We start from the raw sequence: 27,505 nt of genomic DNA on the forward strand, positions 1-27,505 counted from the left end.
ACAAACAAGAAAAACGACATCAAAACCAAACCAAAGAGCACATGCCCCAAAATGAAGTTCAGTCAAATAAATTTATCCTTTTCTGAAGTTTGGAAAGCTGACATGGAGCAATACAGTTAAAATAGAGCATACTTGATCTGATACCACTAAAACTGTCTCCTTGCTAAGAAAGAACACAGGAACAAAAACCCTTGGGACCCTGCCAAATCTTTCTCATGTATTCGTTGTAGATAGGTAAACCTTTCCTGAGAATTTATTCCTGAAATAAAATTTTTAAAGCAGTGTAATGCAATAGAAAGCACCGCAATGACAGCAGAGCAACAAGATCCCAGGCTGCAGCAAGGGAGGACTTGCACAAATGTAACAGCTGTGGGCAAAGAAATAAACAAAAAAAACTGCTTACCTTCAGAAAGCCTCAGGGACACAAGGATCTCCAGGTAGGACAACCTTTCCTCCACTGCCAATCCCTAAAAGAGGTCTGGGAAGGGGTGGAACCAGGATCCACCCCTTCTGGTTACATGGGTGCACTGCATGCACCTGAGCTTCCCTGTCTTTGCCCTGCCTTCCTTCCAGATTCTCTGTTACTTTTTCAAGCCACAACTCAGCATTTCCATTGCAAGCAGGTATTTCTTCAGGACATGTATTTATTGAGAATATACGGTATGTCAGGTAGAATTTTGGTAGGACAGAGAAGAACATAACAACCTAGTTTATTTCAGGTATTTTGTATTGACATGTTTGTACAACAGGAATGGAGCAGAATTCAGCAGACACTGAGTTTGTTAAGGTCTTAGTACTAGTAGATTAAGAATCAAGATTAAAATCAAAATTGAATAATAAAAGTTTATCAGCAGATAAAAAGATAACACAAATCACATTCTACTATTAAAAATACTGCTAAATATAAAATTCAAATAAATTTATACAAAGGAAACCTGGTTCCTAGCAACACCTGATGAAGCCCAAGAATCATGAAGGGCACTGTATGAAGAATGCTGGGTTAGTTCCTGAAGATTAATGTTACAGGGAAGAATAAATCAGCATTAATTGTGTATTACAGTAACGTTCCTATCTACTAAGGATCTCTTCCTTAAAATCCTTAAGTGGTATTAATACATTTGTGATTTTTGAGAACAAACAGACCACAAATAAAAACTATAAAACGTTATTTTCTCTGTATGCCATAAAGGCTCCTTGGTGAGTTTTGATCAAGATGTTGTCTAAGGGATTGCTACGATTTCGGTCCTTCCCATCGGTGTAGCTTAGTTTTCTGGATACCCTGTACGAAATAATAGTTTAGAATAAAGAAAGTTACACAAAAATACTGTAATTGCTGACTACTTAATGAACAAAATGAATCAAACAAATCACTAAAGCGAGCTATCTGAACACCTTGACTATGAACAGCAGTGGGACTCCTTGCAGCCTTCCTATGTGTGTTCAGCTGAAGAGGTAACTTTTTAATATCTATTTTAAATGAATTTGGCTTACACTGATGAATAAGTGTAGCAATGTAGTTATAGGAAAGCATTCACATTTTCTTTTCAGAAATGTCTTTTTCATAATCAATTTCTAGATAAAGGCAGTCCTTTCCTTTCCACAACTGGCTACAACGCCATTAAAGTTTCACTCCTGAGATGTTTCTTACAAGTACAGAAGGCTAAGAATCTCACACCACAGGCCTAAGGAATCTTGCGACTTTACAGTTCGTTTAGCTACAAATCAGCAAATATGCAATTGCACAATTAATGAATGAAAAAATAGATTCCAATGCAGATGGCTCTGCAAGAAAGCACTTTGACATTCTCATTTCCTTTGCTTTCTGAAACTTCTCTATTTGCATGCAATAACAAAAGAAAAACCTTTTCCTTCTTCTGAACAATTACTAATTGCTAAATAATGAACTGCCTTTCTGATTATGTTCTCCATACAAATAGCTTAAAAGTACATTCAGGCTTCCTTTGAAATTTTAATTTGCATATTGTCAGAAAAATGTTTTATCAGCTGTTGGATCATCTGAAGCATAGTGAAAGTATTTACTGGCTTTGAGACAGCAAATTTAGGTAGCAAATTTTGTGGTGCCAAGTGGGATCTTCTGGCAAAACATTTAAAAATTATTTTATAAAATAAAGCAAAACTATTAGAGAACTTCTAATGCTTTTTAATTATGTGCCTATTAAATTGACTTGTAATTAAAAACCCAGGAGATCAGAAACTTGAGAAACCTTCAAAAGTCATATTTTCTGTGAAAAGTAGATGTTATAGGGCAGTAATCTGGGCGCTGAAAGAAGTTCTCTTGTCCCAGAGAAAACAGTTATCGCTAATAGTGACAGTTGATTTGAATGATAATACACTGAACTTTCCAGAAGTTAAGGACTTCTTAAAGACTTGCCAGCTCAAGTACACAGCCTGAGTCAAAAATATTCTGTAGTTAATCATGGCTGAAATAAGAAGTACCCCCTATAATGAACACAAAATGAGCTACTAGAGTAGCTGTTCAAATAGGCAATCTTGTTTTCATTAACCATCTAAGTTGGCTTCTGGCTAGTTTTTTCCACAGACACTTGCCTCCTCATGTTCAAGCCTACAGGTTGGATTAATTTGAGCTCTCTTGAGAATCCATGCCCATTTTCATTTTAGAAGTACTAATTTAAGCAACAACCTCCATACCATTAACATAAAAATAGAACAGCAAGAATTTCTGACATTTCTTTTCTCCAAAGAAACTTACTTTTGGGGGTATTTCAGTACATTTCCAGGGCTACTGTAATGTGGCATTGTCCTAGGCCAACTAGAGTGGACATCTGTATTCTCCAATTCTGGTGATGAAAAATAATATTATGAAAAGGACAAGAACTATGCAGAGTAACACAAACACTATAATACATGGTTAAAATACTTCAATCATACATATATATACTTCAATCAGCAAATTTCCATATGGAAATATTCTAATGAAAAAGGTTGTGGCAAAATTCATTTTCAAGAACATGCTATACCCCATATTTGTAAGTCTCAAATACACTCAATAATAAGCATTTTGAAAAACTAGCTTATCAAGACCATTAGTAATAAAAGCAGAAGAAAGAGATGATTCCAGGGAAAAAAAAAAAAAAAGGAAAAAAAAAAGGAATGGATAAAGTGCGAGTTAAAATTTGAGGAAAGTAAAATAAGACAAATGGGAATATTCAAAATGTTTGTAAAACTTATGTATCAGTAATGAAAATGCAACAATGCAAACAAACAAAACAAAACAAAACAACCCCAAAACTGATGCAAGCAAATGCGTTTCTTTTACCATTTTCCCTTTGTTTTGTAGTTGATAATATTTCATGAAGTCTTCCACAACATTTTTCCTTACACTTTGATTAGTTATTTGATGACCAGAGATCAATAAAAACAAAGTATAGAAAATAAATATTGGTGATTTTTACTAGGCTAGGAAAAAAAAGTTCAGGTTATGTTATAAACATGCCATAATCAAAATCAGATTATTAGAAGAAAACTATAAAATTAGTATCTAGAATCTTAAACTAATACAGCCTTTCAGTCTAGAGTTTGAATAAAATTCTATTGTTCTGAATCACCAAAAGTTGCCTTCTTCAGATCAGTAATTAAATTCACCTACACAAGTAACAACAGCCATGCAACAATGCAAGTGCAGATTTTTGCATAGCTGAAGAATCTAAATAAAAGCATTGTGTTATTCAAGTGGTTATTAAAAAGCTATCAATTTTCTGAAAAGTAAAAACAACCACCAATACAAAAAAAGAGAAAACCACTAAATAATAAGCAATACTTTAGTAGGAAACTTCTTAAACTGCTGTTAACATGCAAATCAGGAAACCCTGATTTCTACTTAGATTCCTTACTTACTGAAGTAAAACTTAAACATATCCAAATATTACTGAGGAAGACGAGCTGTCACCTAGAAATATGTGTTTACAGAGGAAATCCATAGATATACTCTTTAAAGAAGTGATTGCTAAAGCAGTAATTCATATAGCCTCTGAAACTAACCTTTCAATGAAACATCGGGAATAACAAGAAAAGTTTTATCTGAAGAAGCGTGAAACCCAGAGTCCTGAAAGGAAAGCATCAACCTACTGTGTCAGTGGAAAAAAAACTGCAGTTATTTTTTCACTATTTGCCTTAGAAGAAGCAACAAGGAGCTTGGCAATAAGGTCTTGATTTAAAACAAGCTTGGTAATTCCAGCAGCGCTCAATAAAACTTAATTCCATTGTATCCATGTATGTAGTAAATAAAATACAATCATTTCAGAAGGACAATATGTTAATTAGCAAGGTCACTGAAATGATCTTAACCAATGACATGGTGTACTAAAAACATGAGAAAATCTTTTAGTTAGGATTTTAAAACAACTTTCAAAGTTACCGAGCAGTGAGGTTCCCCACGGGAGACTTAACACAACTTGAGGTTTGCACAACGAATATTGCTGTGCAAACAAATCTCCTCAAGTTCACAAAATTACCAAACCAAACAAATAGTGCTGGAAGTGTGCTGTCACTAGTCTGAAGTCCTTTCAGCACTGGTCAATTTAAGTGTTTCTCCAAGTAGCAGCAAAACAGTCATTTTCACAAGATCTTTAAGTACCTGATGATGACAGTTGTGACTGTTAAAAAACCTGGTGTTACTGCCATTGTGTAGCCTAGCAGAATCCATGCCAACTGTCTGAAGATCACCATATTTCTTGTGAGAAATCTGCTGACATTTTGTTGAAAAAAAATGTTCAGGCATATTTTTCAGTCGCTTTACTGGTGAAGAAAGAAGATCACTTTGAAAATTTCCTAGTCTCTTAACTCTGGGAATTGCATATAAAGATCGAACAGGTGAGTTAACAAGAGCATTTACAGTTTCTGACATCTGTATTCCTTCATATTTCCTTAAATTTGAAGCTCTTTGGAAACCAGGAATTTTTTGAACCACCTCACTAGACAACTGCTGATAAATCTTCTCAAATGCGATGTTATACTGTATATTGGATCTCACAGAATCACTGAATGTATTCTTCATTATTCCTTTCTCTTCAAGCTTCTGTGAGTTTGAAAGTGGTCTTGTCAATGTCAAAGGCTTTTGGCTTTCTCTGGAAAGCAGTTTGTAGTAGAGTTTCTCAAAGGCATCTTCGTATTTTTGGGGTGTCTCTGAAGGACTCTGCTTCATAGACAATGAGGAAAATGAGTGTCTGCGTTGCAAAGAATTCTGCCTCTCAGAAATTTTTATTTCAGGATTTATGAGCAATGTATCTGATGCAAGATAATAGTCTTTGGTAGGTGTAAAAGTATTACTGTTCCTAACAATACTACAAGTAGATGAGCAAAAACCTGATGTATCGTCAGAAAGAAAGTTATTTTTTTGAGCTTTACTTTCTTTTGCCAGATGAAGTGCCACCAATCCTGAACTGGCAGAAGATGTTCTAAGCGGTGGTTCCAAAGAATGTTTGTAAGTCAAGTTTCTCAAGTTTCCACTTTTGTTATATTTTGAACTGTACAACGAGACAGTAGTCTGTAATTGATCTTCTGCTAGAAAAGTCTTTCCCATTCTAGCCAAAGCATTAGCATTCCGTTCAGAAAGTTTTTGGTCCTTTCCAAATACCAAATGATAATCTAAATTTGAATCAGAGCAGTCCATTTCCATGTCGTCACTGTCACTGTCTGAAAATGGTACCAGACCAGATGAGTTATTAATAAAACACTGATTATCACAAGGTCTGCTATTCTGATTTAGTTTAGTTCCAAAAGTTTGATTCTGGATGTCTGTACTACTGCTGCATATGCTGGGTAGTGCTTTCTTCAATTTGAGTGGTCTGAATTTTCTTATTTTTTCTACAGTGATACTGAGCTTTGGTCTTTTAGCATGCCCTTTTTTGTTCCTGTAGTGTCCAAACAAGTATTTAAATGTTTTTTTCCGAGTTTCCCTTGTAATAAGCTTTGTCAGAACCTCTACCATTTTAGGATACAAGTCTGCAAGTGTTACATTACTCCAGGAACAACTTTCATCTGCAGACTGATATTCTTCCAATATACTATTATAGCAAGTTTCACTCATTTCTTGAAAAGATTGATGCCTGGGTACAGTTATTGTATCTGGTAACATAGGAACGCCAGAAAATTGTAACTGGTAGGGGCTGGAAAAAGAACATTTATTTGCCAATTCTACTTTCTTTCTGCAAACATTGCTTTGGTTGCCTATTCAAAAGAGAAAAAAACAACAATTAAGACATTTTAGTAACATAACTTAAAATATTACATGTGGTACAGATATCTCCTATATCACTGAGCTTTTTTGCCAAGTTAAATGAATTATTAATATACCATTAGTTAGGAGAAATTAAAAAAATTTGCTTAATGACATTGACTTAACAGATTATAGAAGACAGAAATGAAATGCATTGGGGAAAGAAAAAAAAAACAACAAACACCCAACAACTGTAAAGTAGCTTAATATATAGACAGAAAATGCATTTATTATAGAGGCAGACTGCTTTGCTCTCTAATTTCTGACCAGAAGGCACAGCTTCATCCTACAGATGTTAACGTATTTCTGTATTTCTTGAAATCTTTGTGTTTAACCAGTACCAATGCAGCTTCACTTGAGGTAAAGCATAAGAATCATGCTTCTTGTAGCCTTCAGGCTTGAAACATTTACACCAAAATTCTATCTAAAGTTTCCAGGATCAAGTCTATAGACATGTTACTGGTTAAATACTGCTTTGACTACCAGCACATCCAAAGCCAATCCTTGAATCAAATATGAGCAGTAACAAAACAGTCATGCTTTCAATAAATTGAACATACTTCTGTTGAAGTCTGTAATATTTAATAACCAACATATTTGACCCACACCCAGATGATATAGTTGTACCTTTCAGTTCTCGTACTGGTGAAGTGAAATGACTTGATGAAGGCTCTACCTGAAAAATGAACAAAGTAAAAAAGACACATGAATCCTAAATTTATCCTGAATTTTTTGCATGTTAAAAGTAACACCAACATTTTATTTATGACTCCTCCTGCTCTCCCCTCAATATACTAGGTCCTATACACTCAAATTATAAAAGGAGGAAAAAGCCTAGTTTAAGACTTCAGTAGGATTTCTTAAGAGTTCAGGGAAGTTATTATAATCTTTGCAGCTTCTACATTACGTAGTATATTTCAGTCTTTTTTCCCAGATTTGAAAATTTATAAGTGGATATATATATATATCCATATGTTAACACACACACACACGTCCACATAGAAATTCTGAAGTTACATAAATTTATATGGATAATCTACATATCTCTGGCATATATGGTAAGAAATGGATGCTGGAACATGTACTGTAAATAAATTAAATTCAAAATCTTAGTTCTTTTTCCCCTAAAAACCTCAAACTGAGGCTTTTCATAAGATCTACTGAAGTGAAAACCAATTCACACATCAGGGTAAAAAACAGTAGCAATAGAATTCAAAGAAGTATTTGGATATTGCCTGCTAAGTTTCTTATAATGATTGCCATCAAAGATTTGAGATACTGTGATATTTACATAGGCAGCAAGCTGCAGAGAAGTTATATTAAGATTCACTGTGCTATAGCAACAGAATCAGTGTTTTTCTAATTAGCAAATAACTTTTAACAGAGCAGGAGAAATACGTTACCGTAATCCATTTGGGAATTTTTCTTTCATTATCTTGTACTATCACATCTACTCGAACCTGTACTTTCTCTTGCATTTTCACATCATCTACATCCAGATTCTTAAGGGAAAAAAAAAAAGAATAAGGATTTAAATACAAAGAAGTCATTGACACAGGAAAGCACAAATTCATTACTTAGTTGTACGTCCAACTCCAATTCAGACGAGGATTTCCAATGACCATGAAAGTTATTTTATTAATGTATGTTTTGATGTATATTTATTAAAAAAAAAAAAAAAAGTCTCAAGAAGGAACTGTATGTCAAAACAGAGATAAGTAGATAGTTTTTTGATCCAAGGAACCTACCGACTGAAAAAAAAACAACCAAAACAACTCAAACCCCACCGAACAACAAAACAAAAAACCGACAAAAAACAAACCAACCAGCCAATTTCCTAAAAGCCCCATAAAAACCAGCTAAACAGTTCCACTGATAAGTTACAGAGCGATTTGGTGATAAATGACAGGTGTTTATAATTAGTGAAAATAACAAGTCAAATGTCTAGAACTTTTGCTAAACAAAATAGAAAAGTAAATAACTTTCTGGCAATTGTATCTGAGCAAGTAGAACTCAGGATTGGATTGGCTTCACACACAAGATGCACGTTGTACTTTACTTCATAACTAGTTTGGGTAGTCTTGATACTTGAGCATAGCTTTGGCAAAAAAAACCAAAACATTAGATTCTATTCTGCATTTGTTACACTAGTCATTATTTCAGGTTTACTTTTTAAAAATCATATTCTCACTTTCTATTAGACTATCGAAAAGAACAATTATATTTAAAAGGTGTTTTTACTTTGTGATTCATCTGGTTATTCTTTTTGCATACCTACAAGAGCTTTTATCAGATTTGCCTGTTCTGTACAGCATATGGTTTTCTCCGGTGTACTATTACTCAAACATCGTAACTATTTCAATAAATAATCTCATGGAGAATGATACAAACTTCTAATTTGCTCTACTGACTATAAACATGCATTAAGATGCACAATGCAGAGTCATCTGCTGACAGTCCACTAACTCTTCAGGCAAATACAATCTATAGAAGTAATTCAATTATTTCTACTAAACACAAAATTATTCTATTGCATTAGACACCAGAAATTTTTACCTGGAAGTGAATGTCTTCAAATCTTCTTCTCACTGTCACTATCTCAGCATCACTTTCTTCACTTGCAGTTTGATCTTAAACAGTAAATGAAACTTAGTTTTTCTCAAAATCGAAAATCAAGTTTCATGGAAATGTTTTAAACAAATGCTGTGTAACACTGACTAAAGAGGTTTCATTGCAGAAAATTGTTTCCTACTATAAAGCCTTCCATGTGTATTACATTTCCATTTCAAGTCCAATTGAAAAACGTGATTTATAGACTTATAAATAACTTGTGAGGAAACAGACAAGAGTGAAGATAACTTGTCTGCAGCCAGTTCTTCAAGACATACGTTAGCAGTTTCAGAAGGTAGTATATCTTCAAAGCATTGCTCTGATGGCATATTCATACACTATTCCCACTTCCTTCCTGCTACATTTCTAATTATCCCAGCAAACACAGTAAGGAAACAAATATTGTCGCTTTTTTGTAGCATGCTTTTCTCACTTCTTACTATTAAGAAAGCCTTAGAACTGCTAAGTGAAACTTGAGAATATTACAAAAACAAATGGAAATTTTCCAACTCAATTTTTGGATACTCTACAAGTAATTCTCAAAATGATTTTGCTAGAGGTAGCCAGATAGTTCAAATCATCACTAGCTAAAGCCTCAGCCTTTCATGACAAATATAACACTTGACTGCATTGTAAGCCCCAATTTATTGGCTTCTTTGACTGTTATATTTGTTCCATTATCACCTTCAATCCTGGGAGAGGAGAAAACCCCTGAAAGGGAAAGTGAGTGAAAAAATTCTTATGAAACTGACCTAACCACTGTGCTTTCACAGAATCATTGAACGGCTTGGGTTGGAAGGGACCCCAAGGATCATCAAGTTCCAACTACCTGCTACAGGCAGGGCCATCAACCTCCAGATGTGATACTAGACCAGGCCCAAGGCCTCATCAAACCTGGTCTTAAGCACCTCCAGGGATGGAACATCCACAGCCTCTTCGGGCAGCCTCCAGTGAGATTCCAGCACCTCACTGCTCTCTCCGTGAAGAACTTCCCCGACATCTTTCATACTGTTCTTAAATCACTAAATCAGAATGAAAATTTTTCCCAGATAACACCACGTTCCTTTTTTGTTCCCTGTCACTGCAGTCATCACCTAAAGCTCTGTGGGCTGCTGCCACCATAGAGTTAGGATAAAGAATAACATGACCAGAAGCAGGTTTTTTTTTTTTTGGAGGAGACCACAAAATTTTGCATCCTCTTGTAAAACTGCTGATCAATCAGAGGGTTGGCTTCTGCAATCTATCTAACTTGAGTACAATTATTTTATTAGAACTGAAATGCATACCAGCCAGATTATCAAAGTTTCTTCGAACACGATTGCAAATCCCTGGAACATTAATTATTAGTATAGAAGTGTGGTACAGCACAGAATGGAAGAAAACAAAGTATCCATCTTCTTCAGAGAACTTTAAGATGTTTTTAAGAGCCAAGATGGAAATAAAATTAACACTTTTGTTCCTCAAATGAACAGGTAAAGAACAATGAAAATTCATTTGCCATAAGAAACCAAAGAAGGTAGGTCCTAATTATTTTCCCTACTAACTACAGATCAATACTTATAAGTGCAGGTGAGAACTGTTTTTCTGTACCATCCTTCATATACTTTTAGAAAAAAAAAAAAGTGTCTAATAACTGGAAGAAACAACTGCCTTCACTTAGAAAGGTGAAGCATCCTGTATGAATACTACAGATGGACAAAAAGAAAAACGAATCAAAAAAAGTTTAGCTAAAGCAACTAAAGATGTCCTTTTTCCTTAACAGTTATCCTGACCCATTCCTGATCTTCTATATATTAAAAAAACAAACAAATAAAAAACAACAAATTCAACTTTTAAGCAAGGAATCCAAATCCCCCACTTCTAAGAAGCTGATTTCTAGGTTGCACTGTATTTGAATAGAGCTGGGGACTCAGTGAGGTTGCTATAAGCCTCTCCACTCTTTTTCTAGCACACCCATAGGAGAAAGAGTGCATAATCACATTCTATGAAGATACCAGAGTCTTAACTACATACGCTCATTTATTCCATGAGTGCAAAAGACAAAGGAAATTTTAGAGAAGCAAGGCTACAAAATCCTCCGAAACTTCTTTCCTATATTGTATTGCATAGGTTGAGAAAAAAAAGAAGTCACATTTTCCAAATGTGCAGAAAAAGTCTGTTTTACCACTCAATATATAACTTATATTCTGCTCAAGTAATAGGAGGGCAAATTTCAGTGTAGTTTTTATATGAAGAAACTAATGTACATACACCAGTGTATTTAAAAAAACACTGATGATATTAATGCAACCACTATTTCAATCATTAAATGCTGCGTATTGAACATTCATGCTTTAATTCATGCAAAACTGCAAATTTTATATCAAAAAGAATCAAAAAGATCTTGTGTAATGCAAAACTAAAGTAGTAGTGCTTCTCCAAAAGTAATGCCTCCTATGTTATTACGTTGGCCCACGACTTCAGAAGCAGATGGTGGCGGTATGGCAGCAGATTGAACCTTCTGTTACATGTTGTTGCCATGTGACAGATGGCAGCAGTGGGGCAGTCTGACACAATGGCATCTGACATGGGAATGTGTACGAAGCAAAGGTGTGGAACTGAATTCCATCACGCAGAACAAACGTCAGCTACTTGTGACATTCACTGACGCTTGTTGAACATTTCTGGAGACCAAACAGTGCATGTGAGCACACTGAGGTGCTGGGTTGTACATTTCTGTGGTGGTGACAGTCGGTCACCTCTGCTTGTGCATATGTTTAATGCTTTAATAGTACTAGCAGTACCTCTCAAGCTCACAGAGTTCAAGAACTGTATGGACAGCGCTCACAGACACCAGGTTTGAATTTTGGATGGTCCTGTGTGGAGCTGGGAGTTGGAGACAGCGATCCTTAAGTTTCCTTTCCAGCTAGGGATATTCTGCAATTCTGTGAAAACTCTACAGCACGTTCATAATGTTTTGGGTGGTTTTTTTTGTCATTTTGTTTTTCTTGCAAGGGAACCTTCCAGAACTGCTATGCCTGCCTTCATTTACAGATAGGTCCATCAGCAATCGTTTATTATTTTCCCCCACGTATTTCATAAGGAGAAAAAATATAGAGTATAAGATATTCCATATTTCGGTAAAACTCATGGAGCAACATTTCCTCTTTTCACATTTCAGTTTCTGTATTATTCTGTATTAACTACAAGAACACTAACACTTGAACTGACCAATTAAATAAAATCCACACATAGGGGAGCAGTTATCTTCACACAAATCTTACTTCTGCATAAGCTTATTTCATAATTAGCCTCTACGCCAGATACTGTTGTGAATAAAATTACTGAAAACTGCTTTGATATAGTTGTAAAAAAAAAAAAACCCATGCATTAAATCTCTTGTCACCTCATTAGATTTAAAAAAGTATCCACAAGCTACAATGAAGTTTATATACCATACATATAGAAGTTATTGCCTAACGTTCTTACTGCACAAGTAACAGAAATGTGATCTTTCCCAAAAGAGAGCATCTTTATCTTCAAATATAAGACAATGCTGATACTAAGGCTATAGCAGGATTTTTCCTGACTGGGTGGACGAGACAGACTCATGCAGACTTAAAGACTGAAAATGACATATGCACTTAGCAAACATGCTTTCCCTATTCAAGATGGAGATTAAAGAAGCTTCTGCTCAGTGCAGAATTTACTGCTCTTGCTTTTTCTGTATTTGTTTCCAGATAAACTGATGTCAAATATCACGAGGGATTTATATTTTATTACATCTCAGATCTAACTGAAGCACACAGACATTACTGACTCATGTAAATACTTTAAGTATTCAAATTATACCATAATTAATCTTGCTTCCTAGATCAACATTTTAATTTTGTAGAATGATTCAAGGTATATACCTGAACTTTATACAGACACATTTTTGGTAGAATTATGAGAAGAGAAAGAGAGACATTGGCTTTTGTTTTCTCTTCACATATCCAGCATAGAAGTTTCTGTACTATATACACCATAACATCCCCCTGTCAAAAAAAAAATCTTTTACTTTATTGGAACATGCAGCTCCTTTTAAGACCAAATGTGAAGGGAGAAGTAGAACACCAGAAGACTAAGTAGCAACAGAACATGCTCAATCTTGATTTAAATTCCTTTGTGGTACTTGATCATTTTGACGTTGTGATGAGGTGAGACGTGGTTTAGTGAGAACTATTGGTGACGGGTGGATGGTTGGACTGGGTGATCTTGTGGGTCTTTTCCAACCTTGGTGATTCTATGATTGACCCATAAAGAAATATCTACATTTTCAGCAGGCAGCCTAATTCATTCAGCTCACAGAATAATCTGCTAAATTTTGGATCACTCATCATGCAACTCGGTGAGTTTCTTTTAACATATTTCTGACTATGCCTACTTGCGTTGTTCCTTTCAAAAAGCTAGCAAACTCCAAATTCCTCCACATGGACACCTAACTCAGGGTAGGATTTGTAGATTCAATGAACATCTGACAAAGGCTAAACAATACAATAAAAGCCTGTCTGTGTAACTGATAAGAGACATTATTTTAATCAAGTTGTGATGATAGCAATGTCAATCAGAATTTATTTACTCATTTTAAATGTTTTATCTAGGCTTCAGAATCCTTATGAACATAAGCATTAGTACGGGTTTTTGGTCACAGGCCAACTTATCCAAAAGAGTCTTGACTTTGTAGAACTTAACACTGTTTGTATTTTAAGCACTCTACCTGCAGTCCTTTGACTTCTTACATGATGCTGCAATTAGAAACAGGAAAAAGAAATGTCAGAAGAATCTTAGAATAGTAAAGTAGCTTCAACTGAAATCTTCATTTTCTTACAAGGAGGCACTTCCTAAATAACCATGCAGTTTCCTTCAGCTTCTGCAAGGCCTTTCCAGCCTTGATGTCTGATCTTTCATACTGTTACTGTTAAAATCACGATAAGAACATATACTACAGTTACTGTGGCACACGAGGCACTAAAATAGAATTCTTCTTACAGCTCTTAATGGATTAAGTCTGAAAAGTTGGGCAGACACTCACCTGTTGCAATGTTTAGTAGGTGATACACATAAAAGAGAAATACAGCCACATTTCTTTCGCCATTATATCTACTCTTAAGCTCCAAGACTGAATTTCACCCTCTTCTCCATGCACTACGAGGTTCAGAACAGTTTCTGTGTTAGGTAATAAGGCACACTGCACAGCTTTGCCTTTTTTTTTTTTTTTAAAACAGGTAACACAGAAAGCATGGCAGCAAGGTGGCTCTTTATATTTAGTGAGAAACACTGAGCTTTTGACAAACCTCTTTTATGTTCTTATGAAGCAGTTCAGAAAACAGAGTAAGAAGTGACTGTATGTACAACATCTCTACTTAGAATAAAAATGTACAGAAAGCATGCCCACAACACTATAAATAGAAAACACTTTTCCAGCTTTAATAATAGTATATAAACATCTACTTCCATCCCTCTCATGGGATATTCTTAGCCAATCCATCCTAAAAATCTACTTTAAAGTAGTTACTGATATCATTGATTGATGCCTCCTGCATGTATTAAATGACACAACAAAATTAGAATCTATTGCTATAGATACATAGGAAAGAGATACAGAAATATCGACTATATTATTAGGTACCTTCAATAGTTTTCTAAGCTCCTTGATTGATAGATCTCCCCATTGCTTTGGTCCTAGAAATCACAAGAAACGTTAATGCAAACACAGCATTTCTTATAAAACTATTTATCTGTATTGAGTGGTAGTAACAAGAGAATCAAATCTGAACAATCTTCAGCACAATGGCTGAAATAAAATTTAATAGGAAAACAAAACAAGAGAACAGTGTAATTTCAAGTTAAAATTGAGAAGTTGGTTTAAAAAAACAAACAAACAAAAAAAAAACAACAAAAAACAACAAAAATCCCCACCCCACTAATCTAACAACAGTGAGCTAAAACCAAAGAGCATTAACAAACCATCCACTATGAAGCAAGTAATGAAAAAGCACATTAGTTTGTTTCAGTAAGTAAGTTTTATTTAGTTCATGCAGACTGCATGGAACTTGAGGATGTTTAGAGCCATACTAAGGTCTTTATGTACTGAAATCCATAATGACAGACCATGTGCCTAGAAGCTACTGAATTAAAACTGTAACCAAATCCAAGACTGAATACTACAGTGCTGTATGTATACGCAGTCTTCACTCTGCCCCCAGCTGTGGCGAGCACTCAGTGCATCCATTACAGTGAGCTTGAAGCTGTGGTAGCACTTCATGCCTACATTGTTCTCTACAAGAACTGACATGTCAATTACACTTTATAATCCACAATTCAGTCCGGATAAAACCTGCAGTGTTTCACCTCTCAGTAACTATGCTACTAAATTATAGGTCTTTCCCTCTCCGTAAGTATTAGCCACTCTATAACAGATTAACAGTTATAACGAAACACTGCAACATATGACATGGCATAACATGATATAGATTTATGCTAAGTACATGAACATTCAGTGAAAAAGACACTACTTATCTGTTCTACTCTGACAACTGACACACTAGAAATGTGTAACTCAGAGCAGCCTTAAGAATACTAATCAGAGCCAAAATTACAGAACCCAATCATGTCTATCAGCTTCCTGCTACTGCCTCTACTACTTTGTTCTAGCCTTCAGCATTTTGATTCTGGCATTACAAGTCACTCAGATATTAACTGCTGTTTTCCTGTTGTCTAAAACAGCATGCAAGGACCTGAAAAAGTGCATGTAAGCCATTCCTCCTGGTACTACTACACTCATAGCAAAGTTCATAGACAAAATGCAGTTCCCGAATGGACAAGAGCCAGAATTTGTTTGTAACTGCCAACAGCTACAGCAAACTTCATTATGTGTAAATGCACAGCATGTAAATATAATATTGAAGCTGAAAGAAGTTCTTACCATCAGGTGTGTCATAAGTGAGGGTTTCCATGGAAACAACGAAGTCATCCTCAAAAGGATAATTATACTAAATAAAAACATAATTAAATATTAGCATAAGACACTGAATCATAAAGTGACTTGAGTTGGAAGGGACATCAAAGATCATCTAGCTCCAATCCCACTGCCACAGGCAGGGACAATTAGATCAATCACCAGACCAGGCTGCCCAGGGCCCCATCCAAGTTGGCCTCAAACACCTAAAGGGATAGGGCATTCTCAACCTCTTTGAGCAATTTCATTCAGCACCTCACCACTCTCAAAGTTGGACATTTCCCCCTAATATCTAACCTAAATCTCCCTTCCTTTAGGTTAAAACCATTTCCCTTTGTCCTATCATTACCTACTCATGTAAAAAACTCGACTTCCCTCCTGTTTATAATCTCCCTTTAAATACTGGAAGGCCTCAATAAGATTTCCCCAGAGCCTTCTCTTCTCTAAGCTAAACAACTCCAGTTGTCTCAGCATTTCTTCATAGGAGAGATGCTTCAGCCCTCTGATCAGAGGCTGGTCTGATCAGAGCCCTTAGTGCTCTGGATTGTCTCCATCACCTCCAAATCTTTTTTGTGCTGGGGGTCCCAGGCCTGGACACAGTACTCCAGATGGGGCCTCACAAGGGCAAAGCAGGGGGTGAACGATCCCCTCCCTCTCCTTGCTGGCCACTGCTCTACTGATGCAGCCCAGGATACTGTTGGCCTTTGGACTACAAGAGCACACTGCTGGCTCATGTCCAGCTTTTCACCAATCGGGACCCCCAAGTCTTTCTCTGCAGGGCTGCTCTGAATGATTTCTTCTCCCCTAAATATAGGTAAATAATTAAAAACAATTTTAGATGGAATTTTAAACGTAGTTTACATAATTTTACATAATTTACATAATTTTGCTTCGACTGAAACTCTCAGTGTGTTGTTTTATTGGTGGAAGTTAGAAGCCAGCATCTGGAAACACTATTCCAAGAAAAAAAAAACAAACAAACACATTTTAACATGAGCCATTTAATTTCAAAATATAAGCCAGAAACGGGGAAAGCGGGGATTCAAAGAGTTCTTAAAGCGGAAAACGTTACAAGGAGTCGCCTGGAATTAGCTACCAAGCACAGATGTGCAGCTCACGACCTATGACAACATCCAGCCTAAGGCCAGATGAAGACAGCGGGGCAGAAGCCGCCTCGACTTTAAGGCCAGCACCAGCACCATCCCCAGAACGTGAACCAGAGCAGCTGCGTGACCGCTGACCGTTCGGCATAAACACACGCATGCCTGCACCCCGCATCTTTATCACAAAATGGCTGTGAGGTGAAGCTTCCTGAGGGAAGCTGTCAGAGTTCGCGAGAGCGCAGCGAGGAACCCACCGCCCCCCCCCCCGCCAGCAGCGAGACCCGTGCGGCTTCACCCACCGCCACCGCAACGCGGCCTGGCAGGCAGGCCGGCCGGCCGCCGGGACGCACACACCGCTCAGCTCGGTTCTCACCCGTTCCAAGATGCCGAGGATAGACGTCTGGAAGCGGGTTTTGCTCCGTCGCAACCACTCGTCCAGATCCAATGCCATGACGCGAAGCAGCGCAGCCCTTCACGCCCCGCTGCCACTGCCGCCACCGACGGCCTCCGCCCCTCCCACACCGATTCAAACTGCCCGCGTCCCTCCCCGCTTCCTACCTTCTATTGGGTGCCGCTCACGTCAGTCCAGACACAGCAGCCATTCACAGTGCGCTGTGCACGACTCTTTTCTCTCTGATTGGCTACTCGGGCAGTCAGTCGTCTGAAAACCCTCCCATTAGACACGGGGCTCGCGCCGGGCCGGAGGCCGAGTGCTGCGAGAAAACGGCGTTCTACATAGAGGCCGTCCCGTAGCGCGAGCTGCCGTTGGCCACGGCCAATTCTATAGGCAGCTGTTTCCGCGTCGTTCCGAGCGCCGCTTGTTTATGGGCGGATAGAATTCACTATCTTCTTGTGCCCGTAGTCAAATCTTGTACCCCTAACTGTAGAGATGCAATTATGGTGTTCAGGTGGGCAGGAGTGACCTCCATAAGCTTGTTGATAGTATTCCTATCACAGAATCACACAGAATCACGGAATGGCCCGGGTTGGAAGGGACCTCAAGGATCGTGAATCTCCGAGCCCCTTGCTATAGGCAGGGCCACCAACCTCCACACTTAATACTAGACCAGGCTGCCCAGGCCTCCTTCTAACCTGGCCACAAACCTAAAGGGATGGGGCATCCACAGCCTCTCTGGGAAGCCTGTTCCAGCACCTCACCATTCATAGTAAAGAACTTCCCACTGCACCTCTCACACTAGCAAGTGTAACTTCTAAGCTAGGCCAAACTATCACTTCACAGTGTGGTGAAGAGACAATTTTTAGAGTCATAGAACATCCTGAGTTGTTAAGGATTCACAAGGATCACAGAATCATAGAGACATACAATGACTTGGATGGTTGGAACCACCAAGTTCTGACTTTGTGCCCTGGGCAGGACTGCCACCCAGCAGCTCAGGCTGCCCAGGGCCCATCCAACCTGGCCCTGAATGCCTGCAGGGATGGAGCATCCACGGCTTCTCTTGGCAGCCTGTGCCAGGGCTTCACTGCCCTTTGAGTAAAGAATAACCTCCTAATATCCAACCTAAATCTCCCCTCTTTTAGTTAAAAACCATCCCCCTTTGTTGTATCATTATCAGATCATGCAAGAAGTCAGGTTCCATCTTGTTTATAAGCTCCCTTGAAGTGCTGGAATGCTGCAAAGAGGTCTCTCCTCAATCTTCTATTTTCCAAGCTGAACAAGCCCAGCTCCCTCAGCCTGTTTTCACAGGAGTGGTGCTCTAGCCCTCTGATCATCTTTGTGGCCCTCCTCTGGATCCACTTAAATAGCTCTATATCTTTCTTGTGCTGTGGGTACCAGATCTGGACACAGTACTCCAGATGGAGCCTCACGGGCTGAGCAGAGGGGAACAATCTCCTCCCTCACTCTGCTGGCCACCCCTCTTTTGGAGCACCTCTCAGCCACAAGCACATGCTGCTGGCCCATGCCCAGCTTTTTTGTCAACCAGAACCCCCAAGTCTTTCTCTGCAGGGCTGCTCTCAATGAGTTCCTTTTCAGTTCTGTACACTGCTCTGAGGAAGGTGCAGCACCCTGCATGCTTGGATCTACTGAACCTCATAAGGTTCAAATGGGCCACATTTGTAGCTTGTCCAATTCCCTTTGGATGACATTCCCTTTCCTTTAACAACCACTTAGTTTGGTGAATGCCTGTACCCACTGCCCTGGGAGCCTGTTCCAGGGCCGGACCATCCTCTGGTGCAGAACCTGTCCCTAACCCCCAGCTGCCCCTCCCCTGACACATCTCCAAGCCGTTCCCTTGGGCCCTGTTGCTGTTACACTGAGCAGAGCTCAGCGCTGCCCCTTCACTCCCCTCATGAGGGGCTGCAAGCCACCATGAGATGTCCCCTCAGCTACTCTGCTCTGGTCTGAACTAACCCAGGGACCTCAGATGTTCCTCATATTTAAACATGTTAAGTGCCATTTCTTGTAAAAGAAGATTTTTTTGTTCAGCCGGCTTTTTTCAGGGCTTCCCAGGGCAGCAGTGCCTCATTGTAAGGGAACAGTGCGGGTACCGGTTGTAGAGAAAGCCACACAGAATATTCACCTTTCTGCTTGATTCGGCAGCAACAGCCAGAGAACTGAATTCTGGAGAACTGGTTGCTAAATGCCCACTACAAACCCTGCCATTGCCAGCCTTTCTCCAGCCAGTCCATAGGGTCATGGCCCTTAGGTCACAGAGGAGGGCTTGTCATTGGCATCACTGAAAGTGTAAATTTCCCACCATTATGGAGTTGTTGGATGCCATCCCATTCCCGTTCAGTACTCTTCAAGCAGCCATTTATTTTCTATAAATAAAGATTAAAAATAAAAATGTGCTCTCAGCACATCAAGTGCCCTGGAACTGTCCTTTAAAAAAATGTTTGCCATTTTGCTAGTGCAAAGACATAGATGCATTTTTCATAATGGCTCATAATCGACAGTTGATTTATATTTATCTACTTACTATTTGTGAGCTCCGTTGCAATAAATTTCTTTCTGAAATGCCAGAACTACAGAAACATCAATTTTCTGCATTATTACTGTTTCATGGTGGAGAAGTTTCCACAGCTCACAAGTTCTGCAGTAGGGCTTTGCCCTTTTTCTGGAATCAGCAAGATGCAGTTTTTGTGTCATCACTGAATGAAATTCTGTGCTCAGTGGTTAAACCATCTGTGTGGTGAGTAATCAAGTCACACTGATTGGGGGCAGCATGAAGAGAAAGGACAAGTATGGTGATTTGAAGCTAACAAGCAAGATGGTGCCCCAACACTTACCACTATCATTCAGAATCATTCTGGAGATCACCTAACTATATTCTTTATTTGCCAGATATCCCCCTAGGGGTGGATTTGTTACTGTTCCCTTTGACTGAAGCTACGATTGGACTGTGTAAAAATTTATATAAACTTTGTCAGATTTTTTTTAAAAAGTACCTACTAGGAATAAACTCAAATCTATGCATCTCAAATTAAGTTGCCAAAACCACAGTCCCAAGTCCTTCTAATCTTTCCTTCCCCCTGGGTAAAAGAGGAGTATTATTACTTTTACTGTCCTGGATACTGGAAAAGTAAATTCTACAATATTTCCAGCATAGTCATATATTTGGATAAGTCAGAATATTACTAGGAAGTTTAAAAATAGATAAGTCTCTCTCTCTCTCTTTCGGTATATATGTATACTCAGGACAAACTTCATATGACACATAGTAAATAAGAGCTCAAGTCTCCCTTAGCCACTTGAGCACTCTTGTGACTCATGTTCGGCCAACAATCCCAGGTCCCTTTCTCTTGCAAAGTCTTCCCAGGCACACTGCCCCAGGCATGGTCACATTGTGACCAAAGTGCAGGACTTGGCACTTGTTCTTACTGAACTTCATCCCATTTGCTTCAGTCCAGTGATCCAGCCTGTCCAAATTCCACTGTAGGGCCTTCCTACTCTCAGACAGATTGACAGTTCCTCCCAGTTTCATTGAGTTCATTATTATCCATGTGGAAAATAAAGCATATCTTAAAGTCATTGATTCTTCACTTTAGAGTCTAGGGTTGTGACGTCATTCATTGTGAGGTTTTGTGCTGCCATTGCCATGCTTTGATAATTAAAGGTTGAAATACAGTACGTACAAAGGATGAGATTAATTAGTTTCTTCCGAAATTTTCTTGGGAGCCACTCATTTTAGAGTTCTTATGTCTTGTAATTTATTAATATGTAATTTTATACGAAAAATAATAAAAATAGCCCCAATTTATTGACGTAATTGCTAACCTAAGAAAATAGAGGAAGTTCTTTTTATTTCAGTTGCTGATAGAAGATCATTGAGCCAGTGTATCCAGAGGTTAATTTCTTTGAATCCGTGTGACACCACAAGAATGACAAAAACACTCAAAAAAAACGGTTTTTTTTTACCACTCAGGTCAGAAAATGTGAGTGGGCATTCAGCAGTTGAGTGCAAAAAGTTGTAACTAGTTTATTTGATAAGATGGTAGCAAAAAATGACCTTGAGAATCACAGCTGACAAATGTTAGGTAATGCTTTTGCCTGAAGGAGGTGTTTATACAGACTGCAAAGTAAGATAGTGTATTAAACTGCAAACAAGCAAAAGAAAGGACCAAATGAAAAGAAATAATGCTAAAACTTTGTGTGTTAAAACTTCTGTAAGAGATAGAGCAGCTGTCCAGGAAATGGAAAATGTTTTCTTAGTGCTCCTCTGTATTTTCTTATGTCTTCTGCTTGTTATGACTTGCTTAATTACTGAGACTATAAATTAATAGGGACTACCCATTTGTCTTTCATTTACACAGTACTTGGCTTAACACCATCCTTGTCTTAAGTTCTATTTCAGTAAGGATGCTAAACATATCGTTGCAAAATCATGAATATTGGGAAGTGGCTTACAGTATACATTTGAGTGGGGGAGACTGGACTGTAAAGTTTTAATTGTGCTGTGCACCATGAGGAGGCATGGATCTGGAACAGTACTGGCAGAGACGTGAAAAGGTCCTGTCCTGCAGTCACAGTATGCACCCAGACTTCTGAGGCTTTGCTGTTATAAATAGGTTCTCACTCTTTCTCTGCTACAGGTAAAAGGCATGCTGATATCAGCAGGAAATTTCCTACAGTGTGAAGACTGCCAGCATCCATTTAATCTTATGATTAAATAAACATTGCTGTCCTTTTTATTTTTCTTGCTATAAAAGAGAATATTGCTGTTTAATATGTTGCAGAAAGCCAAGCATTTCAGGAAAAAATATCTTTGGCCTCTGTGTAGTGCTAGAAGCTCATCATGTTTTGTGTCCAAACTCAACCTCTTCTGCAATTCTATTGAGTGGGTCTGCACAGAAATTTTTGACAGATGATTTAACCTCAACTCCCCTTTAATTTGTTTGAACTATAGAAGAATAATTTGTAGGACTGTTTCAAATGTGCCATTGCTTACCCTGTGGTGCGCTGCCATATGTAATTGTTTTATTCATGGTGTTTACATCAGTGATATATATTTCTGAAGGACTGTATTCTCACTAGCTCATCAGTTAGCTCAGCTTCAAGCTGTATTTTATCCTTTTAATCTTTCTCTTTCTCTTTTATTTTAATAAATCAAAACATTTGTGCTAAGTGATCATTTTTACTATTCCGCTCTGAACTCTCTCCAGTCAGTCAATATCTTTTACTATTTAGGCATCTGGAGTAGTAAATCATTTTCTGAAAGCAACCTCTGAAGAACTACAGTAAAAGCGATTTACACATCTATTCTCTGTAAGCATTGATCTTTAGATACAGCCAGAGCAGCACACTGACTATTTAAAGGGTAAACTCTTCTCCCTCTAGTATATTTCTTTAGGATAACGTGCTGCTCTCTTTGTACAGGGAAGTATGAAGACATAAAATAACTGTTCTTTTCCAAAAAGCCTTGTAGAGCTCAGCTTGTGTGAAGTCAGTGAATATAGTCAGGCATTCAGAGGCTGTGGAAAACCACAGAGTGGTGGAGCCAGGAATTGCTGTAGGCTTGGAAAAGAGCTGTCTGCCAGCATGAGAGGCAGCGTAAGCATCCTAGGAAATCACAGCGTACCTCTGTCTGCAGAGGGCAGGTGCAGTGCCCTGTGAGGAGCCATGTCTCACCTCTGAGAGAGCAGGGAAGGCAAACACAGTATTTTACTCCCCCTTACTCACAACTCTATCCAAAATAAACTCATGGCAATTGACTGTCAGAAAGCCATCAAAAATCTTGCCCATTGAAACAAAAACCACTTTGCTGTGTTCCCACAGTACTGGGTGGAGGCTCCTCCAAAATGCATGCAGGCCTGCTGGATGGGAAATGAAGATCTATGCCTGCCCTTGCTGTTTTGATCATTCTCTGAAGGCTGTATGCTGTCTTCTGTTGTTTGAGAATATGTTTATTTTTGTGGGGGAGTAATTTATTTGGCTTCAGCCTAATCACTCTGGGGCTTCTGGCTTTAGCAGCTTCTGACTATTTTCATCTCTTTCCTGATGTGCTGGGTCTGCCTGGGATGGAGTGCACTTTCCTCGTAGAAGCCTCTAAGGTGCTGGATTCTGGGTTTGTGACTAAAACAGTGTTAGCAAGACATTAATAGTTTGGCTATGGTTAACAGTACTTGCACTGTGTCAAGGCTTTCTTTTTTTTCCCCCACTCTGCCCCTCTTACAAATGAGAGTAGGCTGGGGGCAGGCAAGAAGCTGGGAGGAAACACAGAGGGACAGGTGACCCAAATTGTCTGAAGGGATATTCTATATTATATAACACGATATTCAGTAGTAAAAACTGAGGTAGAGGAAGAAGGTGAGGGCTTTTCCAGAGTAGCCATTGTTTTGAGACTAGTGGGGTATCTCTTTGCTTGTGGGAGGAAGAGAGTTATTGTCTTTGCATCACTTTGAATCTCTTGTTTTGCTGGTGCCCACCCCCCACCCCAACTTCTCCTTCATCTGCTCAACTGTCTTTATCTTGACTCCATGTTTCTTGCATTTTCCCTTCCTATTCCTCCCTTCCCTTCCCTGTTCCTCTGAAGTGAACAAGTGGCCCTGAAGGTGCTTGGCTGCTGGCAGGACTCAACTCACACTATCTGGTTACTTCTAAAGCGTTCTGATGGCTGAAATACTTGTGTCTGTAAACTCATTTATAAAGGTAGGTGTGAAGTTCAACCACTGTCTAAGAAGAGAGCAACAACTACTTACGAGGACGATTACCTTGAAATGGTTAGTCTTCTTTTCATCAAATGTGGAAATGGAGAAATGAGAACAGAAGTCACTTTTTATCACTGAAAAAATTAGGGCACAAAGCTCAGGAATCAGAGCTAATAATACTGTACAATAAAATCCAAAAATGAGAATGTCCTTTAAGAGGAAAGAGTGCTTCTTGCCCCTTTCACTACTTTACTCAATTTCTCCAAACTTTTTATTATCCAGCATCTTGTAAAAGTACTTCCTGCCTGGATTGGCAAAGACCTGAGTGTCACCAATTTGCTGAATTAATGCCACTAGTCAACAGTCACATTATGCCTCAACTGCATAGATTTCAAGTTCACAACATATAGTAAGAATTATTATCCTTGCTTAATAGTCAAAAAGCCTGAGTCAAAGAGCTAAGTGATTTGCCCATGGTTATGCACGTGACATTGGCAGATCAGTCAGTAGGCTGCAGGCACACCCTATTCTAGTCTATCCAGCACAAGATACTGCTCGACAGTATTGACATCTAAATACTTGTAGGTAGTTCCCTTGAGTTCTTTCACACTCATCAGCATAGAAGTCTTTGGGTTTGTCTCCACTATGCCAGCCCTCCTGAAGAATGCATGACTATCTGTCAATCCCTTTGAATCCTCCTTTGAAGGAAAGGAAATGACAGTTTTGCATGACCCAATTGGAACTGGCTTGCAGAGATGAATGATCACACTCAGATGCACTGGAGGTGATATCAGAACATACTCATCTGTGGTAGAGGTCAGTAAAATACAACCAGCATGGCTATCTACCTTCTGCCCTGCATGAGCAGATTGAATTGTTTGAAAATGTTTGAACACAGTACTCATTGTCATCAATGTCACTGTGTTGATCACATCAGCAGGAATGAAAAATAAAGCCACATTTGCTGAAAACCAAATACTGGCAGTGCTTCAGAAACAGGCCAAGGGCCTATTGAAAAGAATATTAATTGAGCCAAGAAAACACCAAGCAGTTATAAAAGTTTAATCATATTCTCATTCAAGCCTGTCTTCAGTGCCAGGAATTAAAATTCTCACATCTCTCAAGGATGGAAGATGTATTTCCATAATGTTCTGTAAGTTTCATTGCTCTGCATCTGTACCAAACAGTAGAATTATTCACTGCAAATGATTTAGCTGAGATACATAGCCCTTTCGACTGTGAGCATACAAATTATGCATAAGCAAGCTGTGATTTTTTTTTGAATTTGTTTCTCATTTGCAATCATTCAACAAAGAACTGGGCAACCCAGTGTGAGCCAGCAAGGTATTTTTGGGCCGGTCAAAAATAAATATTTGGTCTGCATGATTCAACAACATATGCCTAATCACTTACCAGATGAAATTATTGCTGTTCCTCAGCTAGAAAAGATTAGTTTCACTAGAAGGAAGTGTCTGCATCCTTCTTAAAAAATTGCTCATAAACATTTATAGCTACCTGAGAGAATTACAGTATACAGAGAGTGTAAGGTTGTTTTCAAAATGGCAAGTGCCATTGCAGTGCCTGGATATAGAGGCATTATGTGGTTTAAGAGCACAATGGGAGATATGAGCACAGCAGAGGCAGCAGCAGCTTAGCAGCTTCCCAACAGCTGAAGTTGTAACACTAGCAAGGAAGGTAGTGATGGACAGGGCATTGAAACTCCCTGTACAGATCTTGGAGCCCCTGAGCATACTGCTGTGTTGTAAAGGGTTTTGATGCAGTAGCTAAGCTAGGTACCTTCTGTCACCTGGCTGGCAGTGCTGAGTCTGATGCACCACCATGTTTGTTGGCCCCTTTGGCTGCCAGGGCACGCTGCTGACTCAACTCAACTTGCTACCAGCTGGAACCCCCAGATCCCTTTCCATGGGGCTGCTCCCTTCCCAGTTTAATTATATCCATAAACTTACTTAATACACCTTTAAGTCCTGCATCCAAGCCATTGATGCAAACATTAAAGAGAATTGGCCCTAAAATGGAGCCCCAGGAGACCCCATTAGTCACAGGCTACCATCTTGAGGGCTGCTATCTTTTTGTCTGACCTGTCAGCCAGCCCCTAACAGAGAGGGTCAGTCTGACCCTCTCTATTTACAAGTAACAAATCTAGGAAGATATCTTTACTGGTTGGCCCCTTTACTACCTGCACCAGGAAGTTATTATCAAGATCTTTTAGGAATTTCCTGGATCCACTTCTATTAGTTGTGTGTTGTTCCCACTTAACATCTGACAAGTTGAAGTCATCTATAAGGACAAAAGTAGCTGATCTAGAGGTATCTCTTAGTTCCTTAAAGGATCATTAGTCTGTGTTGACTCACAAAACAACATGCAGGATCTGTACAGCCCAGCCCCTTCCACACGCACAGCCAAGAATGAACCAGGCACACAGCATCAAGGCACTTACCAAGCTGGCGTCTGCCTACAGGATACCTCAAGTCATCAAGAGCAACCAAGGGACTCATTCTACAGATGTGATGGTGTGTTGGACCTCCGTATTAGGGAAGGCTCACCCTCCATCTAGCTTGATCTTTAGTTCACACCATGAAGGAGTGGAGCGCATGGGAACTATTAAGGCACAGCCTAAACCACTGACATCATCCGGGGAAAGGACGGTCAGCCCTGGGAGCACAGGTGAAGGCAATTCAGCTGTGTGACTGGAAGGGGTGGAAACTGGCTGCACCTCTCTTACAGCCCATTTAATGGCTGATTGACACTGGAGAAGGATCTCTGGTTGGAGATTCCTCCCCTGTGGAGTTTTTCCCCACAGGCCTAGATCCTCAGAGATGGATGTGCATTCCTTTCCTGTTTGTCCTTTTGCCATTCCATTCCTGTATTGCCTTTCCACTGCATTAATCTTTCTGACTGTAACAGGGTTCTTTAAGAAACATGTATGTTCACTCAGTCTCCTCTAACTTTGTGCTCTTTTCAGTATCACAGAAACATGTGGAGATAAATCTGTAGCCAAATACTAATCTCATAAACTCTGCAAATACTGACTAACACCATCTGTGGCAATTTTTACTGCAGATTATTCCAACATGTGAGGCACTGCTTTCAATCGGATAAGCAGAGCCCTGCCACAGAAATACTGTCACAAGGCTTCCTTGCATTGCGGCTCGTGCTTTCAGACGTGTCTGTTTCAGATATGTATGAAAAGATGCTTTATTATCTCTCGGCAGTAAACAGGAAAGTTCATTTTCTTAGGGTGCCTTGAACGTCAATGCAAAACAGAAATCAAAATAAGTAGCAGGAGCAGCAGATCTATGAGGAAATAGTTTCTTCTAGCACAGTGCTAATCCCCAGATGCTGGAAAATCATTTTTATCTGTTCCCCTCCTCTTGTCTCTTTGGGTCTGGCACTTTTTGGGACAAGAGGCAGAGCAGATGAATGGAC

General features: G+C 39.0%; 2 protein-coding genes across 2 annotated transcripts in view; one reads left to right on the forward strand and one right to left on the reverse strand.

Annotated features, from left to right (window-relative positions):
• The window catches only part of LOC128091853 (uncharacterized), a 265,583-nt gene that overhangs the window by 98,937 nt on the left and 139,141 nt on the right, over window positions 1-27,505 (forward strand). The gene's annotated exons all lie outside the window — the stretch shown is intronic.
• Window positions 625-17,459, reverse strand: HJURP (Holliday junction recognition protein). Its single transcript, XM_052705174.1, has 11 exons — window positions 17,322-17,459; window positions 15,813-15,879; window positions 14,517-14,569; window positions 13,605-13,632; window positions 8,813-8,886; window positions 7,660-7,758; window positions 6,884-6,932; window positions 4,616-6,207; window positions 4,021-4,084; window positions 2,732-2,819; window positions 625-1,279 (listed from the first exon to the last, which is right to left on the reverse strand). Exons 1-11 carry the CDS (start codon window positions 17,397-17,399, stop codon window positions 1,156-1,158), a joined length of 2,316 nt encoding a protein of 771 aa, XP_052561134.1. The 5' UTR covers window positions 17,400-17,459; the 3' UTR covers window positions 625-1,155.

Source organism: Tympanuchus pallidicinctus, unplaced genomic scaffold (genome assembly GCF_026119805.1).
Source record: "Tympanuchus pallidicinctus isolate F22 unplaced genomic scaffold, pur_lepc_1.0 scaffold10, whole genome shotgun sequence".
Lineage (NCBI taxonomy): Eukaryota > Metazoa > Chordata > Aves > Galliformes > Phasianidae > Tympanuchus > Tympanuchus pallidicinctus.

Excerpts from the sequence above, each read along its gene's own strand:
- HJURP (XM_052705174.1), bottom strand. The coding sequence starts at position 17,399 with ATGGCATTGGATCTGGACGAGTGGTTGCGACGGAGCAAAACCCGCTTC. Across the intron at positions 14,570-15,812 it reads CACTTATGACACACCTGATG|GACCAAAGCAATGGGGAGAT; the intron begins GTAAGAACTTCT and ends TGTGATTTCTAG. Across the intron at positions 1,280-2,731 it reads GTACTGAAATACCCCCAAAA|GGTATCCAGAAAACTAAGCT; the intron begins GTAAGTTTCTTT and ends TATTTCGTACAG.